This window comes from Corvus moneduloides, chromosome 1 (genome assembly GCF_009650955.1).
Source record: "Corvus moneduloides isolate bCorMon1 chromosome 1, bCorMon1.pri, whole genome shotgun sequence".
In the NCBI taxonomy this organism is placed as follows: Eukaryota; Metazoa; Chordata; class Aves; order Passeriformes; family Corvidae; genus Corvus; species Corvus moneduloides.
In genome coordinates, this window is record NC_045476.1 from 141647874 (window position 1) to 141668934 (window position 21061).

The window sequence follows — 21061 nt, forward strand, 5'->3', positions numbered from 1 at the left end:
GGAGCGGGGGACCGCCCCTCCCGCCCTCGGGAAGCGCTGCTCTGCGCGTGCGCAGTGCCGCCCCGCCGCTCCTGTGCCACACACAACATGGCGGAGCGGCTGCCGGCCGCGCCGCCGTCAAGCGAGAGGGGCCGTAAAGCGAGCCTCGGCTGCGCGACAGCGAGCGGCGGCGGGCGGGGTGAGTGAGCGGGGCCGCGGCCCCGCGCGGGCCGGGGGCGAGCGGCGGGCGGGGGCAGCGGGGCCGGAGCGCGGCCGGGCCCGGGGCGCTGCGCGGGGTTTGTTCGTAGCGTCTGTCAGGGCCCCGTGCCGGGCTGGCGGCGGTATCGCTGGCGTGTGGGAAAGGGAGCGGTAAGGGTGTGTGCAGCTCTAATGTTTGTCGCTGCTTGAGGCCGCGCAGGTGCTGCTCCTTGGTGTCGGGTCGCTTCTCCAGATGTTTCCAGGCCAGTTCTGTGCCCTGTGCCCAGGATCGTTGTCTCTCCCTGAAGCGCCTTCCCAGGCCGGATCCGGAGGCCTTTCCCGTTCTACCTGTACAAAATTCCCCTCCCACAGCTGCGAGGGGAAGTTTCCTCTGCCCTGGTCGTGGCTCGGGGTAGCAGATCCCGGCCCTGCGCAGCCTCGGAGCTGGTCACAGAATTAATTAGGTTGGAAAAGACTTCTGAGATCATCAAGCCCATTCCAATGTCTGACCACCCTTTCCGTGAAGTAATTCTTCCCGATGTCCAACCTGAAAGCCAACCCCCCGGCACAGCTTGAGGCGATGTCCTCTCATCCTGTCGCTGGTGGCCTGGGAGAAGAGACCCTCACCTGGCTACAGCATCCTTTCAGGCAGACTGATAAGGTTCCGCTCTGAGCCTCTTCTTCTCCAGGCTAAACAACCCCAGCTCCCTCAGCTGCTCCTCATAGGACTTGTGCTCTAGACTCTTCACCAGCTTCATTGTCCTTCTCTGGACTCTGGTCTGTGAAAGGCAGGTCATGGATGGCACTGTTCTGAGTAGGTTTTGCAGGACAGCAAGTGTTGTGTAAAAATGTTCTTCGTCAAAATAGTTAGTTATGTAGTTCCCGGTAGAGGCCTTAAATTGTCTCATATTTATTATATAAGTTTTTTTGAAAAAAAACCAGCTGTCTGCATCAGTGTAAGGTGGTATTGCTGTCCATTTATTCTTACCCTCCTCTGTTCCTTTTCTTTTACACGAATGTTCATCAGGCTCCCCAGTCTGGGGAGCTGAGCTGAAGGAGTAGCTCTATGGCATCCTTGACCCAGGACTGCTGTTGTCTTTCTTCCCTTTCTGCCCTGGCTGCAGTTTCTTATCCCTGGTCATGCCCTGCTTTTGCAGTCCCTAGAGCTTTTGCTGAGCCATCTATAAGAAATTCTAGCCTAGCAAACCGAATCAGGGAGTAGTTGTCTGTATGGTAAGTCGCATGAGCCAGTTCAGGAAAGGGGCAAATTAAATGTTCTGACTGATTCAAAGGAGGAGGTAAAGGGAGGTTGGGACCACATTAATTAGTGGATAGATAGGCTTGGGCTACTGTAAGAAAACTTCCAAAGGTAAATTTTTTTCCCCCAATTCAGTCTTAAAACAGGTCAGTTACCCAGAGTGATCGATCACATCAAGTGCTTGAGAAACCACTTGTACCATCACAGTTGAAGGGGTGAATCTGCCCCTTTGGGCATTAATGTTGGCTTGAAGTGGCTTACAGTGCCAGTGTGGCATAAAACATGCTAAAATACTGCTTCTGTATAGCAGGATTTAAAGTACAGTGTGTCTCTGTGAAAATAAAGGCTGAAGGAATGTCATCTCTCAATGTCACCTCATTCCTGTGCTCTGCATAGACTGTTCCTCCAGTGTTTCAGAAGATGCTGTCTTAACCATGCACATTTGCAGTTCTGTCATGATTCACTCCAGCCCTTCAAACAGTTATGCTTTGTTTTGTCACATGAAAAAGAAGCATTTTTTAAAAATCAGAAGCTACTGTAGATGAAAAAATGAAGGTCACTAATTCCATTTCAGTGTCCTGACTTTCACAGTGGAATAGCTTTCATTAGTGCCAGGCATTTAGCAAGCTATGTGATGATGTTTTTAGGAACTATATCCAACCTGTATTCTCCCTGTTATCATATCCACACCAAATCTCTGTTTGAGGGCAGTGAAGTCCACAGCTCAAGGCTAGTTTTGGGTGTGCATCTGCCTGGCAAACAACATGGGATGACAACTATTGAAAAATTGCTTGATATCTGTGAAGTCTGGAGGAGATTTTTTGCTTGTCCAGAATTGCAGGGAAAAATAAAACATGAAACAATAAAAAGCAAATAGCATGTCATAGTTTGTGTGCTTTCTCTCCCAAACAAAGAAATCCCTGCACAATGGTACCCTTACATTGCACACCCTCCCCTGTACACTCTTCACACGGCCCTTTTAGTCCAGTGGTGGTTTTTGGTGTGGGGTCTTCTAAGAGCATATTGGATCCTCTCTCCATTTCCATGCAGGCAGGCCATTAACTCTTGTTATCTTGAGTTGCAGCTTCTGCTGATGACCATGAGCTCTTTATCTTCTCATTTGTGCTGCTTGTGCACCTGCTCCCCGGTAGAGCATGGGAAAGTACAACAAAGTCCTAGACTTAGGATAAACATTACTTAGCAACAACTAAAACATTGGTGTGTTGGCAACATTCTTCTCATTCTAAAGGCAAAACACAGCTCTGTACCAGCTACTGGGAGAATTGCTAAGGAAATTAACTCAGTTCCAGCCAAAAGCATGTCTAGGCAAAAGACCACAGCTTCCAGCCTTAGGCTTCCAGCAACCCAAGCTACGTATGCTAAGCAAGTAGATAGAAGCAAACAGCATTTTAAATCACACAGCATTATAATTCTAAGTGACTCGTTCTATTTAGACGTTACTTGCTTAAGCTAAGCAACTGGTATCTCTCAACAAAATAATGTAATTTCTATGTGTAATCAAAAAGGGAGTATGACAATTGATGAATTGTAGTAGAATTGGGAAAATTGGTTTTGAGACCAAATGGAGGAGATTGTTCAGGGGATAAGCAGAATCTGAAACTTCATTTTGTGAAGATACTGAGTAAAGTGATGCTACGGTCCCGTGCCGGCTAACACGATGTCCCGGGCACCGAGCAATCTTCTGCCTGCCTCGAGCGGGGATGGACGGAGACCGACCGTGGCGCGGGAGCGCCAGCAAAGCACCTGCTCGGGTTCGCCTTGCCAACCAGTGTCGAAAGCCCGCAACGAGGGAGGAAAAAAGCGGAGGGAATCCTTCGTGGAGGAAGGCGTTTATTGCAGGGAAAAACCTCCAGAGAGAAGCCAAAGCTGTGTGGCTTGCAGCGAGTCCTGTACTTCCAAGGTCTGGGTATGGAAAACACACAGTAACCAATGGAACATAAGCCAGGGGGTGTTACCGAGGCGGGGGAAGGAATTACAGCAAATGGGAGAAGGGGTAGGCGGGGAGGAATAACAAGGACCAATTAACAACCGAAGAGCATAGAACTCTCTGGAAATACAACCAAATATGAGAAATAAGGGGAGGGGAGGGCTGCGGCCAATGGTGAAGCACGGATTTATGTGTTTTTCACAGCCATTTGAATGCTTAGGGCTTTTGGGCAGTAGTAGCATCAAACCAATGGACCTTTGGGTCTACTTGACCCGGCTGACCCTGGCTTTGGCCATGGTTCACCACAACAAAGTGATCTGTGCTGCTAGAGTGCATGACATTCTTCAGATGATCTCCCTTGGCTTATCTCTTGACTAAGGTGCATCTTTTGAAGTTGACAAGAAGATAAAACATCTCTGGTTCTTCAAGTCAGGAAACTTCTACTGAAAAAGTCTGGGACTTCAGTAACAGCTATTGTCATAGGTCCCAGACCCATGGCCACAAGGGTTCTGGCACTGTGTTGTGCTGCTCCAGCACAAGTCTTGAAAACATGCAGAAGAATCCCCCTTGATTGTGTTTTTTAAATACTTTATTTTCACTCTTCATTTGAACTCCAGTTTGGCTGGGGCTTTATACATCCACATATATATATTTTTATATACAGAGGCATACGTATATGATATATATTATTTTTGTTGTTGTTGCACTTCATTTCTCTCTTAAACAGAAATAAAGTTTTTGTTTCCCATTTGATAAAAATACTCTTCCCTGCATTCTGTTAGTCTTGCTAAACTTGCTAAAATATGCCAAAGAGTGTCTTGAAGACTTGGTCCTCAGGGACTAGCAGTGTTTGTGCAAAATGTAGCTCACAGTACCACAATTCCAATAGAACAGAAACTCTAGGACAGTAAAAATACTTGGTTTTGTTCTCTTACCTGTCCTGTAAAGTTTTCTAAAAGCAGAATCCTCTAGAATCCACCAAACCAAATCAAAGTGTTAGGCTTACAGTTCATATTATCAAATCTATATATGCTGTTTAAGTCCTCCAGCATAAATATACTGTATGTTTCAATGTTTTCATCAATACTGAGAAATAATACTTCACATTCTCCATACTGATGGTTAGCATTGTTCTCTGCTTTTTAAACTTTCCCTTGTAGCGCCTGCTGTCCTTACAGTCACAGCTTTGTGCCAAGATAATTTTGTTCACGCTGAACTAGCAAAGTCCTGAGTTTCCTGTCTTTGCAGTAGACCTGTAAAAACATACACAAAACAACGGTGTAAAAAGAATTGTTTGACATCTCTGTGATATGGTATTTTCTTAAGCAGATTCTTTTAAGACACGGTATGTCCATGTGGCTGAAGGAACAGTGTATCCCTGATACCTGTAAATTTAGCTTCCCTGTGTTGTTGGTGACAATGTAGCCACAGAAGCACAGAGCGAAATGCAGTCTGTAAAATCTGCTAGGGATGTGGTCAGGAATCTATGTGGAGTGCACTCCCTGCTTCTCTAGCAAACCTGTCAGTAGGTCACATGGCTAGTAGGTGTCCCAGCTAATCTGAAGCTAGCTCAAGCATCTCTGCAAGGCATGGTATTGGCTGTGTCGTAAACATGCCAGTAAAAACAAAACTTGGTATGGAAACCTTGCAGCAGATTATGTGTTTTGTGTTTGGGTTACGTGCATGCTTGCTTGTGTTATGTATGCTTTTATTACAGCTTCTATTAACTTCACTCTTAGCAAATACCCTTTTAACACAAGCACGTTTCATAATCAGTGAAGATACTCTGATACTTAGATATATAAGAACTTCTAAATTCCAGATTTATGTTGTATTCGTGAAGAGGAATTGCAAAGTTCTTTTTTCCCTTCAGCGTAAAACTTGACCTTATTTCTTAGAGATCCTCGCAGTTGCCAGTTATCAACTTAAGGGATTTAAGCAATGACTTTTTTATAATATTTTAAGTGAGCAACCTTAGTTATGCTACATATCACAGCAATTATATTTGCCAATACAACAAACTTGATTGTAATAGTTTTGTTTTAAAAATTAACTGCCTGTCATGACCAGATAAGAACAGGTTAGATAAGGAAATTCCACCTTTTTGAGGAATATAATTTTTACCAGGTTTCAGTTGCTACTTTTCAATAATACTGGATTCTATTGTCTTCAGTCTTACAAACAAAACTGGCTTCAAAATTGATCATCAGCAGGGTGTTCAGTTTTGTGATAAATATCTGCATCAGTAGTAATTGAAACAGAGACTGGTGTTTATTTTCACCCTAATCTAGCCAACTTTCCTGTTTTGAATTGTAGGTTTTCAGTGGCTTGTTTTGGAAAACTAGGTTTAATGGTTAGGACAGCATCTCTTCAGTAGCTGGCTTGTTAGACATAGGACTCAGTAACTTAGGAAACACTACTGAGCCTTACTCTTGCTAATGTTTTTCATAGGCATAATAAAGCAGTGAAGAGAAACTGAAGGAAGTATTACATGCCTTACTGATCAGAAAACTGTTTCTGAAGTATTTGGGCAAACTACCTATATATGTAGTAAAATCTACAAAGGTAAGATCTCTTCCTTTTCTCTTTTATTTAGAAAACCTCACAACTAATGAAAACCTCTTTCACGAGTCTCAATGGCTTTACAAAAGTAACTTTGTATGTTGAGGAGCAAGGTGGAGCCTAAAACTTATTCTTTTAAGTGAGTTCTGTGGAGTCTTACCAAATTCCACAAGGCTTTTTACAGTAGGATTTGGATGAAGGCAGATTGCCCATTAGTTCTTCTTCACAAGGCTTTCAAATCCATTTAAAAGCTTCTCACTTTTATGAAATAGATCATGTAGGAGAAGACAGTAGCTCTTCATGATTTCAGGGTTAGCTGAAGTTTTGGCTTCCTTAACTTCCTGAGTATTAAGTATGTCTTTAGGCATGTGGAGATTTCATGCTGTTGCCTCTGAAATTGACGTCTAAGTGAGAAGAGAATCTTTTTTTCAGTGTGAGAGCAACATCTTATGTGATGTGCAGTTCATAAATCCAGGATCTGCTAGCTGAAAGCGCCACAGCTATTGTTGGTAAGAACACTGTTTTGTAAGTTTGTTAGGCATTACACGAAAGTATTAAAATGGAAAGCAAACATTTGCATTTGAACTTCTGTGATGTTTCTGCTTCAGGTAGAATTCATGTAAATAGAAACTGTATGTTTCACAGTGGCTGCTACAATTATGTTTAATAACAGACTTCAGACTGTCTTGATAGAAAATTGTGATTCTGACATCCAACAGTGCAATTCTCAAATTCCAACTTAAATCAGGAAGTCTCCTAAGTATGTAAGTGTTTGTTTGCATTCACACATGTACTTCTTTATTCACATTAAGGTCTCCATGTTTTTAGAATTGCTTTCAGGCTTCTTTGTGGATCTCCCCATGCAGATTCAGCACAAAGACTGCTTTATTTCTGTGTTTGGGGTTTTTGAATAGGTTGAAGGTGTGGAGAGCATGGGTTATGATATTGAGCGCTTTGTGGGCTATGTTAATGAAGGGCTGTTGTGCTCCATCTGCCGAGACGTGTTAGAAGATCCACTGCAGGCTCCTTGTGAACACGCTTTCTGCACTGCCTGTATCCATGGTTGGCTTGTTCATCACAGTAACTGCCCTGAAGACAGACAAGTGATTGATGTGTCTTTGCTACGACCTCTCTACAGGTATCCAATAATCTTGCTGCATGTTGGAATTGCATTAATTTAGGATTTCTCAGTTTTGCTTGCACAGCTTCATCTCCTGTCGATACTGTCACTCAAGACTGTCTTTATCCAGTATGCCCATGGCAGACACCAACTACTTGCATGAAAGCTTTAGCATTTTCTATTTATTATAACTTAACTTTTAGGGTGTTAGGATTTCAAAACTGAAAGAACACTTAATTTGTTCTCCACCTTTTTATATCTTGAATGCTGATTCTAGATACCTGTCTGGATATTATTCTGAATGTTCTGTACAGCATCAAAACTTTTCCATACATGATTTTAGAGAAAGTCAGCAGAGCAACTCTTGATGACAGTCGCTACACACTCTATATCTCTTTTCTTTTCAGTCTTAGCTAGATGCTGTAGTGGGGTTTGTAATTAACAATTCCTAGAGATATGAACCAAATTTCTGACCTTCAAATTCTTTTTTAAATAGATCTTTAGACATAGGGAATGTCTGTTGTGAGCCACCTTGTCATGTAAAGCAGGCTGTTTTCCCAAGTGCCTTCTGTAACTGGTCAGGCAGTTGAACCAGATGATTGTTGTTGGTCCTTTCCAAACAAACTGTTCTATTTTAAACTGTCAATTCCTGCTAGTGTCAGCACAAAACAGTTTCAACAGTAGACACTGCTTGCTGTTTAACACATGCATTTTCTAATCTTGCTCAGATAAATAGTTACATTGTATTTAAGGCCTCCAGCTACAGTAAATTTAACTTCATTAGTACTTACAACGTAATTTTTCATTAATGAGATTTTACTATCTGGAAGTTAGCTATGGCGTAGACAGAGCGCTAGAGTTTAATTTTTAGATTGTTTTGTCTGTACTCACTGTAGTCCTTTAGTCTGGCATGTTTAGAAACACAGAACTTAAATGACAGTGAGTAGCCCTGGTGTTTGGTATTGATAGTATCTGCTGAGCCAGTAAAAGGTCACGATTAGAAATTATTCAAAAATAAAGATTTCATTTGCACATTTAAATTTGGAGACTGGCTTTTCCATTAACATTGTTTCTTTCAGGCTGTTTTTTTCTGGTATGGTCACTTGAATTCTTAAAAAAAGAAATAAATTAAGATAGTCATAATTTTTCCTAATGGAGATTAGAATCTTGCTTTTTTTTTTTCCCAAAAGTTGAAAATAAAAATTTTTCAATAATGTTCCCAGATTTAAGAACAAATTCTTTTCTTTGCCTGTAGATATATGAAAAATGATTTAAACCGTCTTCAGCTACATTGCAGAAACAGGGAGTATGGCTGTGAAATGGTTTGTTCTCTGGAGTCTATAGACAGGCATGAAAGGGAGTGTGAGTACAGTCAGATACCTTGCTCCAATGCTGGTGAGTAACATTCAAAGAAGTTGAGTCCTTTATATTTAAAAAACATGTTTGTCATCTTCCTGTCGACAGAACTACAATAGCCATTATTTTCTAACAGAAATTCAAAGCTTTGGCATGATCTGCTCTTTACAGCAGTGTTATTGAGCAAAATATAGTACCAGTTTATGGTAGTTGTGATGATTAGCAACTGTTTCTTATCCAAAAACTAACCAAAATGAATATGATGAACTTCAAATGTATGAAAATGTAGTAGTGCATTAGTTTTGCTTTCTGTCAAGTTATGAGTTTGTTTCCCAGTTCTGACTGCATGTTCTGATGTTTGAATGAATGCAGTGGCCCCTGCAGAAGACTTAGGGGTCATAATTTATTTATAAAACACCTGGTTGCCTGGTGCATGTGCAGCTGCCAACTCTGTGCCATGATTTTAACAAGAACGTATCTTGGAAGTAAGAATTATTCTAAGCTAAATTCCGATTAGAATTGTTCATGTTGAAGTTTTTATTTAAAACAAGGTTGCACCTCCTGAGAAAGAAACATGCCTCTAAAGAGGAACATACTGTTACAATTTCCCAGTTGATTTCATTTGAAATGTTGTATGATCCTAGATAAAGTTAATTTCTAATTAATGATGCTAAGGGCATAGTTGAGTCTGCCGTTGTAATTAATTATGAGATGATTAAGGTGTTAGAATTGCTCTACTGGAAGTTATAATTTCTCTCAGAAGTAAGTGACTTCTGCAGATGCTTGATTCATGTGTTCTACTTCCTACAGAAACTGTAGTGTTTTATAGAGTTACCACGCTGGGTGTCTGGTGTTTGGGGTGTGAAGGCTCTCACATCTCTTGAACTCTTTCCCAAGAATACCTGGAATATATTTTGAGTACCACAATAACAAATCATTATATTTATTAGTAAAGCTTTTCTAGAGAACTCTTTTGTCATTTTCTGGCATGGTTTGTTGGGAAGTTTCAATACTCCATTGTTTCAGTTTCCTTAAGTTGATATTCCCTTCAAATTAAATGCAAGGGTGTAGTGCAACAAAGAGTGCCTCAAAGATTAAACTACAAACTTCATAAATTTGACTTCGTAAGTTAAGACTACAAACTTCAAGTTTAGAGTTAAATGTAGCAATAGTTTATATAGTGTTTATTTTTTATTCTTTACATTTTACTTTTAATCACCACGGGACTGCAAAGTTGGTATCCTAGAATTTCTGTGGAAATGTTTCTATCTTTGTATGAGTTATTAAACGTTCATAAATAAATGTTCCAACTTATTTATGTGGTCTAGTACATTATGGACAAGACCATCAAATCGTCTGGAAAACAAGTTTACATTCCATCCCACCCACATCTGTCTTTACTACATCTTTGGACTTTTCCCTAAGTTTGATAGTGTAATATTTTTTTACACATGTGCATTCTTTATCAATTCCAGTCATTGCAATCTACGTCGGAAGCACAGGCAAGCTGCTAGTGTCTTAGCTTGGCATCAGGATTGTCATTACTGAAGTTAATTTAATGCCAGACCAGCAATAGAAGACTTTATAGAAAATAGCTCCTTCCAACCTTTCAGTATTTTCAGTTAATGGATAAGTATCTTAATGAGACTTTTAACAGCGTTGTATTAGTAGCTACGTGTGTGTAACTGTCGTATTTCATATTCTAAAGAAATCACTTTTCCCAGCTTCCTTTCTGGAGTGGTTTTGTTTGGAATGACTCAAAATGCTTTTGTTGTAAATGACTGTCTTGCCTTGATCTTCCTTGCTCAGGTTGTACGGTGCAGATTGAGCGGCGTAACATGGACGGGCACCTGGCGGTGTGCGAGTACCGGAGCCGGGAGTGCCCCAATGGCTGTGGTTACACCATTCTCAGCGCAGAGGACACGCAGCACAACTGTGTGGCAGAGCTAAGAACTGAGCTGGAGCTACTTCGGTACAAACCTTCTGTTCCTCTCGTGTTTGTGTTGGGCTGGGCTTAAAATCGCAGCATGAAGCACTTTGAAATACTAGCACTAGATTCTGGTATGTGTTAAATGGTCCATTAATTACTTGATGCTAATGGGCCAGAATTTTATTATGTGTCAGCATAGACTTTAAATTCTTGCTGTTTTGAGTCTTCTGTTGTTGGGGTTTTTTTTTGTCCAAGTTACTATAAATCTTAAAATACCCTTGCTTGCAGTTGAACAGAACTGTGAGCTTACTATGTAAAATGACAAAAAACCTAAGAAAACTGAAGTTGGCAATTTAATGTTTCCATTGGCCTGTTGTAGACACAAAGTCACACTATTTAATAATTGTATTTAGTTTATGTTTTTACAGATAGAGAAGATAAAAATCTGTAATTATTTTGGCAGATACAGGTAGATTCAACTGCTGAAGATCTAATTTTGATTTTTTTTAAAGTCCTGGTAGATTAATAACAGTCAGTGAATATGACTCTTCTTACCAGCATCCTTGTTTTCCTCTTATGTATGTTTCTGTAGCTTTCCCTTTTCATTATACTCCAGTTGGACTTTTTTTTTCCCCTCATGCTCCTTCCTATTTGTATCTTTCAGCTCCTAAGTGTTGTGCTTTTGAACACTGCTGTGAAGTCAGGCTCAAATGTGGTTTAAATGCGTTGAGACACAAGGGATTCTGCTACCTGGTTTCTGAACTCAAAAGGTTAATATAGTGCCAGCTGGTTTTGGCTGTGGAGCTGTGTGAGTGACTAGGCTGTAACAGTTTACTGCATACTGTCATTTTACTGCATGGTGTCCACCATAAAAGTGAGCACAGATTGCACAGAATCATGGAATCATTTAGGTTGGAAAAGAGCTCTAAGATCATTGAGTCCAGCAATTAATCCAGCACTGCCAGGCCCACCACTAAACTGTGCCTATAAGTGCCTACCATGTCCACACACTCAGGCTGTCTCACTTCTTTACCTGTTTAGTAGTACTATAGGATTCAGACTTTTTATCTTGGCTGCCTCTATTTCATAACACTTAGCAAGCACATACTGTAGGCAAGCAGCAGAAAATCACCTAAAGTCATAAATACACATTCTTGAGCTCATGGAATTACTTGAGGAATATGATATGATTGTCCCTCTATAGGCTCTTCATGGGCACTTCAGTGCCCCTGGGCACAAGGCACTTCTTTATGCCAGTTTTTTTTTTAATTAAGAAGTCATGCTTCTACAGGGGCATCCTGTAGAGCTTGATGGGAATCAGATCAGGCTGTTTGGCTGCAAGAAGGCTTTCTGGAATTTGAAAATCGTTCTTTTCTCTGCTTACAAGACTTCACAAGGAGAAATAAACTTTTTAGGTCAGAAATGATCTGCAGAGTGGAGGAGGCAAAACATGAGATGGAGTCAAGGTTAGATTCACAGAGAAGGCATATGGTCCAAAAAGAAAGTATTCTGCAAAATGAAATTGAAGAACTAAAGGTAAATACAAACCTTTTTTTTTTTCTCTCTCTTAACAGTCTAGCTGTTTGCTTTTCCCAGTAGCAGTTTCTTATTTTGTAAGTAAAGTCTCATACAGAGGAAAATGGTATTAAGTATGGGAAGCAAAACCAACAAAGCTTTGCCAGGTTAGTCAGCTCTATGGAGAAGCAGGCTGGATGCTGTATTGCTGGGGTTTATCTGCTTCAGGTTCACTGGAGCTCACCTGGGTACTCCATCAGTGTCTGTGCATGCGTAACATTGTCAGCAGATCAGTCTGAAACTGATTTCAGTGTCTAAATGTAGAGTATACATCACAAACTGGATGTAATTAAACATCCAGCTCCATTTTTAATTGCTGTCCAAAGTGGCTTAGTCCAGAGCTGACACAGAGCCCTACTGCCAACAGTGGTGTTTGCACTGTGGTCAGAAGGTTGGAAGGGTGCACAGTAAACTTCATCAGGTAACAAGCAAGGCTGTCTTATCCTCTTAGTCATCCTGTTTTTATTATATCACAGAACAATGATTTTTAAAGCAGTGGATGTGCTTTATAGTTTACATTTTTATTTTTACTGGATTTGACATTAAATCCTTGCAGAATGTATCTGAACATAACCAGAACCACATTTTGTTTGGATTCTTGAAACAGAAAATAAAAGCAGCAAGAGGGTAAATCGGCTGTTTCTTATCATACGTTGTAAGAAACTTTTTGAAAAACACGTTGGAATCTTTAGAACAAGACCATTCCAGAAGGCGAATGCTGGATTGTGTCTCAAATTGTTTATATTTGCTATCAAAAAATTATTTCCGTGTTCTTTATTCTTAAGACTCCATCGCCCTACGTGCATGGCCAGTTCAACTTCATTGCGCCATCATTAGAAGACGGTTTGTTTCTTGCAGTGAATTTGTATTTGCATTTCAGAGTCAGATGTCACGAATGATGTCAGATGTGCGGTCTCTGATGGCTGCGGAGAGACAGCACCGTCAAGAGCTGGAGCAGGCAGAGCTGGAAAAACGGGAGTTAATGGAGCTGCTGAAGGGGCTGCAGAAGGACTGTCGATTAACTACTACAGAGGGAAGCAGGAAGTCAAATTTCCGTCCTTTGACACGACTAGAGAGTGTGAAAAGAAAACCTAGGGAAGTTACAGTTATCTAAATAGTACTAAGCTCAAAAAGCATTTTCTTCAAATACTGTCTTCTGGCAAACTACTTTCTTTGAATGATTGGTAAATTTTATATCATTTCTGATTTACTTGTTTTCTTTTAAAGTCTAAATTACAACTGTATTTTCTTTGGGGCCATAAAAACAAACAGAAGAATTTTTTTCTGAGGGAATACTGATCATTAAAACCAGTAATTGGAAGACATATTTTTAGCTAATGGGGAGGAGACTTGATTCATTCTCTCTTTACTGTATCACTTACAGGAATCTTTCAAGCCTGAAAGCTACAGCCTTTTAAAGATACGGACTATTATAGACCAGGAAGAAAACAACATTTAAATACCTATGTTTCAAACAAAAAAGCAAATGTGACCACTTGGGATGTACTTAATTTGAGGAAAAGTGAATAGTAGAATTAGTAAGTCAGTAATAGAAGTTAATAAGATTTTGTTTGTTTGTAGTTTGTAGAAGGTCTTATTTCAAAGGTTGAAAGCAAGCACTTTAAATTGTAATTCTTCTGCTATGTAAAGCTTCGGGTGAGATTGACTGTTGCTTTAGAGCTTCTTCTCATTTCCCAGGCTGATACACACTTAAGAGACTAATGCTAAAGCCCAAGGTAGTAGAATGATCTAAAACCTTTTAAACAGATGTGTGAATAACTTTGAGTTTGTGGGAATGGATCTGCTTCTTATTTAAAAATTTGAAGCTTTTATATGTGAAAGTATCAGGAATTTCTACAGGATCTTTTAAGCATAAGACCAGTCCATTTGGTACTCAATGTCTTTAAAGCATATATAAATACTTAGAGTATATTTTATTTTCTTGTGGCAGGTTTAAGGCTACTTGATATGCACAAGAGATAAATATTTGCACAGTCACTTGGGCTTCAGACATCTGTGTTAGTGCTCAAGCACTAACACAGGGCTGCAGGGAGTGCCAGAGCCTGGCACTGGCATCTGAGGGTAACAGAACACCTGTGTGAGTGCGAGCAGGTCAATGATCTGCTCTGCTTAGTGCTACAACTCAAAGAGGACATAGAAGGGCTAAGGGATGTTAGAGCATCTGAGGAAGAGATTGACTGGTAGAGCCATACTCTGCCTCTCCTGAGGCAAGTGTACCAGTCACATGCACCTCAGAAAGTGGAGGATTGCTAGAGGTGAACCTAGGGTGGCAGGCCTGTGATGGGGGCAAAAGCACTGGCCCGGCTAAAGTGCATCTACACCAATGCACCATGTGGGCAGCAAGCAGGAGGAGCTGGAAGCCATTGTGCAGCAGGAAGGTTTTGATGTTGTCACCATCACAGAAACATGGTGGGATCACTCACATGACTGGAGCGCTGCAATGGCTGGATATAAGCGCTTTAGAAGAGACAGGTGAAGCAGGAGAGGTGGTTGGATAGCACTGTACAATGGGGAGTGTTTTGATTGGATTGAAATTGATGATGAAGATGACAAGGTTGAGTGCCTCTGGTAAAGATCAGGGTGAAGGTCAGCAGGGCAGATGTCATGGTGGGAGTCTGTTAGAGACCACCCAGCCAGTCCAGGCTGATGACGTGTTCTACAAACAGCTGGCAGAAGCCTCACAGTCACCAGCCTTTGTACTCAGGGGTGACTTCAGCTTGCCAGATGTCTGCTGGAAATACAGCAGAGAGGAAGCAGCCTAGGAGGTTCCTGGAATGTGTGGAAGACATCTTTCTAACTAACACAACTGGTAGATGAGCCTAGCAGAGGAGGGGCCCTATTGTTTGTGGGCAAAGAAGGACTGGTGGGTGATGAGATGGTCAGTGGCCATCTTGGGCAGGGTGACCATGAACTGTTAGGGCTTTCTGTACTGGGTAAAGTGAGGAGGGGCACCAGCAGAATTTCCACCTTGGGCTTTGGCGAGCAGACTTTGGCCTGTCTAGGGCATTCATTGACCAAGTCCCTTGGAAGTCAGTCCTGAAGGGCGAAGGAGTACAGGAAGGTGGATCTGCTTTAAAAAGGAATTATTAAATATTCAGGAACAGACTGTCACCATGTGTAGAAAAACAAGTTGTCAGGAAAAAAGACCAGTGTGGTTAAACAGAGAGCTTAAGCTGGAATTTAGGGAAAATAAAAGAGAATATATCACCTCTGGAAGGAGGGTCAGGTAACTTGGGAGGACTGTAAGAATGTCACAAGGTCATGTAGGAAGAAGATTAAAAGGGACAAAGCCCAACTAGAACTTGATTTGGCCACTACAGTTAAAGACAACAAAAAAGTTTCTATTAATATTTTGACAGCAAAAGGAGGGTCAAGGAGTGGCTCTGCCATTAGTTGAATCCAGAGGGTGGTGTAGTGACAGGGGTTGAGGAAAAGGCAGAGGTACTTAATGCCTTCTTTGCCTCGGTCTTCAATATCAGGATCAGTTATTCTCAGGATGCCCAGCTCCCTGAGATGGAAGTTGTTGATGGGCAGATGAGTGAAATCCCCATAATCCAGGAGGAGATGGTTAGTGACCTGCTCTGCCAGTTAGACACTCACAGGTCTATGGGCCCTGATGGGATCCACCCCAGAGTAATGAGGGAACTGGCAAAAGTATTTGCCAAAACACTTTCAATCATCTACCAGCAGTCCTGCTCAACTGGAGAAGTTCCATCTGACTGGAGATTAGCAAATGTATCACCCATCTACAAGAACGGTTGGAAGGATGACCTGGGGAACTACGGGCCTGTCAGCCTGACTTCAGCTCGGGGCAAGGTTCTGGGAGAGATCATCCTGAGTGCCATTACATGGCACATGCAGGACAACCAAGGGATCAAGCCAGGCTTTAAGAAAGGCAGGTCCTCCTTGACTGATCTGATCTCCTGCGACCAAGTGACCTGCTGAGAAGGTGAGGGAGAGGCTGTGGATGTTGTCTATCTAGACTTCAGGGAAGCATTTCACACCATCTTCCATAGCATCCTCCCAGAAAAACTGGCTACCTGGGGTTTGGATGGGTGGACTCTCCAATGGATAAAAAATTGGCTGGTTGTTAGGCCCAGAGAGTGGTGGGGAACGGAGCTAAATCCAGTTGGCAGCTGGTCACTGGTGGTGTTCACCAGGGCTCAGTATTTGGGCCAGTTCTGTTTAACACCATTATTAATGATCTGGTCTTGGGGATTGAGTGCGCCCTGAATAAATTTGCAGACACCACCAAGTTGGATGGGATGTTGATCTGTTTAAGGGTAGGAAGGCTCTGCAGACAGACCTGGACAGGGTCGATGAATGTGCGAAGGACAGCTGCACGAGGTTCAGTAAGGCAAAGTGCTGGGTCCTGCCCTTGGGTTGCAGCAACCCCATGCAGTGCTACAGGCTGGGGGCAGAGTGGCTCGAGAGCTGTTCAGCAGAAAGGGACTTGGGGGTGCTGGTTGACAGCGGGCCTAATATGAGCCAACGTGTGGCCAGGTGGCCAAGAACGCCAGTGGCATCCTGGCCTGTATCAGAAATAGTGTGGCACTGATTGTCCCTCTATATTTGGCACTGGTGAGGCCACACCTTGAGTGCTGTGTCCAGTTTTGGCCCCTCACTTTAAAAAGGGCATTGAAATGCTTAAGCATGTCCAGCAAAGGGCAACAAAGCTCATGAAAGGTCTAAAAAGCTTGTCTAATGAGGAACAGCTGAGAGGGCTGGGTTGGTTTAGCCTAGAGAAGAGGAGGCTCAAAGGGGGACCTCTTCACTCTCTACAACTCCATGAAAGGAGGTGTAACCAGGTGGGGACTGGTCTCTACTACTGTGCCTACAATGAGAGGACAAGAGGAAATGGCCTTAAGCTGAGACAGGGGAGATGCAGATTAGATGTTAGAAAAAAAATTTTCACTGTTAGGGTGGTCAAACATTGCGATAGGGTGCCCAGGGAGCTGGTGGAGTCACCATCCCTGGAGGTGTTCAAGAGTTGTCAGGATCTGGGGCTGGGCAATGGTTTAGTGGTTTTGGGGTTACAGGAGTAGTTCTGGGTTGACAGTTGAACTTGGTCTCTTCCACCCTTGATGATTCTATGACTCAAAGTTTGCAATAGAATTTTTTAACAGACTCACAAATCAAGGAGGCATTTATCTGTAAGCACTGCATGAGAAATCTGTATAGTTCAAAGACTTTCTCCAAACTTCTTACGCAGCCTGTTCATGTTCTTTTCAGTGCTATAACTAAGCCATATTCTCAGCTCATCAGTGGACTAACTATAGAGGTATCTAGCCTTCTGTTTACTGAATGTGTTAAATCAGTTTTGAAGGCTCAGGAAAATATGTGCAGGTTCAACAACCCGAATATGTTAGTTTTATAGTTTAGAAAGCAACTGCATTACTGTGCATGCCTTGCTGTCACTCAGAGCAATGCTTTTATAGCTAATAGCATAACCAAAGAGAGAGGCAGCAATCTTCTTTAGCACATAGTCTACATTATGAAGACTTGTGGTCAGAGCTGTCTGAATTTCGGGCATTAATAAATCCTTCTAACTTGCTGTTTCTTTAGTACCACTGAGGCAGATGTGCACATATTCAGGTCTTAGTATTTAAAAACTGGTCTTGTGTATTTAAAAACTGATATAAATAGCTCTTCTGTAAAAGTGGGTTTTTTTCAGGGAAAAAAACACATTCAAAGTAATTTAGAGTATTTGGGACACTATAGCAGTCTCACCAATTCATGGCATAGCACATCTCTTAAGCAGCCATGTTTAATAATCTCAAACAGTAAACCAGTAGCTATAATTTGGGAAGACCTTCATTCACACTAAATGTTCAGTGGTCAGTTCACTTAATCAGTGTGTGTATTAAAGCAATAGGTAGAAAGTAAGAATGCTGTTACTCTCGTGTTCTAAACAAGCAAGCTGTGAGTGTCTGTGCTCTGCGTGACATTATTGCAGCATTCGTGCTAATTTTCAAGCTTTTTGGCAACATCAGATTTCATGCTATTAGATTTAGTTAGTGCTTTTCTGTGTATCGTAACTGTGTGGTGGTGATGTGACTTTATCAACTTTGCCTAATGTAAAGAAGAAAATCACTTCAAAATCCTTTAGAACTCAATGAACTGGATCATCTTTCCTGAGTCAGAGGGCAGTAACCCAATCTTTTCTGTTCCGACCACAGAAGAAAGCAAGTTATTAGCTCTGTGCTTTCCCCATAAGGGGATCTCTGCATTTGTTTGCTTTAGAAACTTCACCCACTTATTTATGACTAAATTCCTCCTAGCATGGGAAATAGGGTTTATTTAATGTTTACTTAGTGTTTGGTCTGCTGTCTTTTCCCTAAGTGCTGGACATGAAACTGTGTGAGAAAACGCGTCCTGGGTGGTAAGGAAGGACTTTCTGCTGTGCAATCAAGCTCTGACAGTCTGAACTTCCAGCGTGAAAATGTGGCCCACTGGCTGCTGGAATGGGCTGTCACTATGGGTTTCCTTTAGCAGCAAAGAAGCCCTTTCAGAGATGTTTTAAATAGGTACACAGTAGCTAATGGCATCAGGTCTCTCTGGTGGCTCTAAGCTTTATGCCATTCCTCTGGGTTGGTAACGGTTCTGCACTTCAGATTTTCCTCTGCTAATGAACTTCTCACAGGGTGGCATTGCTGAAGTATCGTCATCATTTGACCTGTCTTACAACTGACTAGACTGACATGAAATAGCCCATTACATTAATATTTCATCTACTTGCTTTTCCAGTGTCATGTATTATGCAGCTCTTAATAGCAGTTGGCAGAAGCAAGGGATTTTTTTTCTTTCTTTCAAATAGTCTGTTAATCCTTTCCACAAAAACTAAGACTCCAAATATTGTACTAGACCTGACAGAAGTTAAAGACACTCACTTGGAAATGCTACTTCCTTAGTCATGATCATATTTTAGAATTATATGAGAGACACTGCTAAAAGTGCATTACAGGAGGGTTCCAGCACGGAATTACTGGTATTATTATTCTCATACTAAATCACACTTTAATCAGTTCCATTTCCTCACAAGTGGAACTGCTACTCAAGTAGACCAGTAACTGTGCAAACTGTTGTATTTTGAGTTGCTGCTTCTAGCTCTTTGCAGCTGGAAGAGGGAGAGCAAAGAGAGGAACACATAAATGTGGTGTGACTGTTCCCTCAGCCCAAAAGCAGTGATGCGGCTGCACCAGCCTGTGGCACCAGGCTTACCAGTGTGAGCTGCCAGCGTGTGGCAGGGAGTTAACATGGCATTAGAATTAAAAGGAGATTAAGTCTTTATCCTTTATCTTTAGGTGGGTACACAATGTCAGAGTACCAAGCCTGGGAGATTCACAAACAAAACTCTGAGAGAGCAAGTGGTTAAGTAAAGTACGTGGAACTTTCATCTACAAGAGTTTCTTGTCAGCATAGAAGGGAAGGGAATTGCACACTCAAGCAAAATACCTGCTATAGTGATGTATTTTGACTGGCCAAAAGTGGTTTTATCTGAAATGTTCTTAGGTGTTTGTATGAAGTAATGTATTAATAGACCCCAGTTGCAAACAGTTCCTAATTTACAGAAATGGGTAGCCTTGCAAATGAAATTTTCCATGTGCTGTCTTCTTGGATGTTTCTGGCATGGTGCTTCTCTACAGCCACTTTCCTTAGAAGTGCTGGGTAGTATTGACAGGGAGCAATACTAGCCTTGCCTTTCCCCCGTACTGTTGTCAGATGGAGTACGGTAGGTCAGGGAGATTTTACCACGTAGAAGATGCCTTTATAAACACCTACAATTCTATGCAACTTTCTATTAACAGAGTAAACACTGAACTGTCTTCCAGCATTATGGGTCGCTGCCAGTCTATTTACGTTTTCTACCTTTATATGCACAAGGATAAACCAGCGCTAAACAGATCTTAATCTCTAGGCTGTATAAGAAACAGTAACACTTTGTATCACTTTGAAGTACACTTTGTATAAAAGTTGAACTAATAAAGGGTCTACATCATCATTAACACACTTCGGTTCACTTCATTCTGTACAGAAGTTTGAGTACCCTCTTCATCAGATGGAATGGCAACATTTAGGTACACTGGCCTGCAGAGCACGGGAGTCATGAATGCACTACAGTTACAGGTTTGGTGCCCTGGAGCAGATAAGGCTGCATTTTCCCTTGTAGAGGGAGCAGTAAACAAAGCAGGTGTTCAGTCAAACTATCCCTTCTCCAGGATTTCCCTCCTGCCTCATAGATGGGAGTTTCTGAATGGGATGAGCAGCTGCTTGGAAGGCAAAACACTGGCAAAAGTTGAGAATTCCTGGAGTATGGCACTCCAGTCCTGCAGAGACAACAGGAAAATGATGGGGCAAGAAGGGAAAAACTCATTCTCTGTCCATCAAATGCAGGGATCTCATCCATAATGCAAGTTTTTATGGCCACTACAAAAACCCAGGTGGGATATGAACATGTAAGAAGAGCAAAACAACGAGCTGTTGTATTTGCTTAAACATGAGCAATCTGGACACGGGGCACTCAAGCAGGAATTTGCTGCATGCAGGCCTCAGCCTTCACCATCTAGACACATTCTGTTACCCGATGGAGGAGCTACTCAGCAGGAAAAAAAAGGCTGAAAGCTAACATGGCACAACTAGAGACCAGCCCGGGAGCTGGCAGATAACCTGTTTATCTCCTACACCGCTCCATCTGCACCTGGCCCTCAGCCACATTACAGACTGCATTGCAGCTAAAGATTATGGAGGCAAAAAAACCCACACACAACTTGTCTCACCCTTATGCCAAACACAAACTGTGCTTTTGTCTGTCCGTGCTGCATTGGAGATCTCTTCTGCCTCACTCCCCCCCTGCCACTGTTCTGCTCATCAAGTAAGCACAGGAATCTCTAAAGTTAGCCACTTCCTGGTGCTCCAGTCAGGAAACAAAACCTGAAAATTTCTTTTTTTAGCCAGAGTATCAAAAGCAAAATTAAGCACTTTAAAGTGTTACTTACTCACAGTAGCAATCCTATTTTAAAGGGCAAACCAAGTAACACCTGAGTTTTAAACAGCATTATTTCATGCTAAATTTATCCATGAAAGGAACCACTTTGCATTGAACAGTCACAGAAC

The 21061-nt window shown here is 41.9% G+C and overlaps 1 protein-coding gene across 1 annotated transcript; it reads left to right on the forward strand.

Annotated features, from left to right (window-relative positions):
• The first annotated feature begins 60 nt into the window (after nt 1-60).
• On the forward strand, nt 61-19957 carry LOC116453729 (RING finger protein 151-like). The gene is made up of 7 exons (XM_032129458.1): nt 61-178; nt 5835-5948; nt 6860-7083; nt 8321-8460; nt 10231-10393; nt 11767-11887; nt 12807-19957. The coding sequence occupies exons 3-7, from the start codon at nt 6878-6880 to the stop codon at nt 13038-13040; spliced, it is 864 nt and encodes a 287-aa protein (XP_031985349.1). The 5' UTR covers nt 61-178; nt 5835-5948; nt 6860-6877; the 3' UTR covers nt 13041-19957.
• The last annotated feature ends 1104 nt before the right edge of the window (nt 19958-21061 follow it).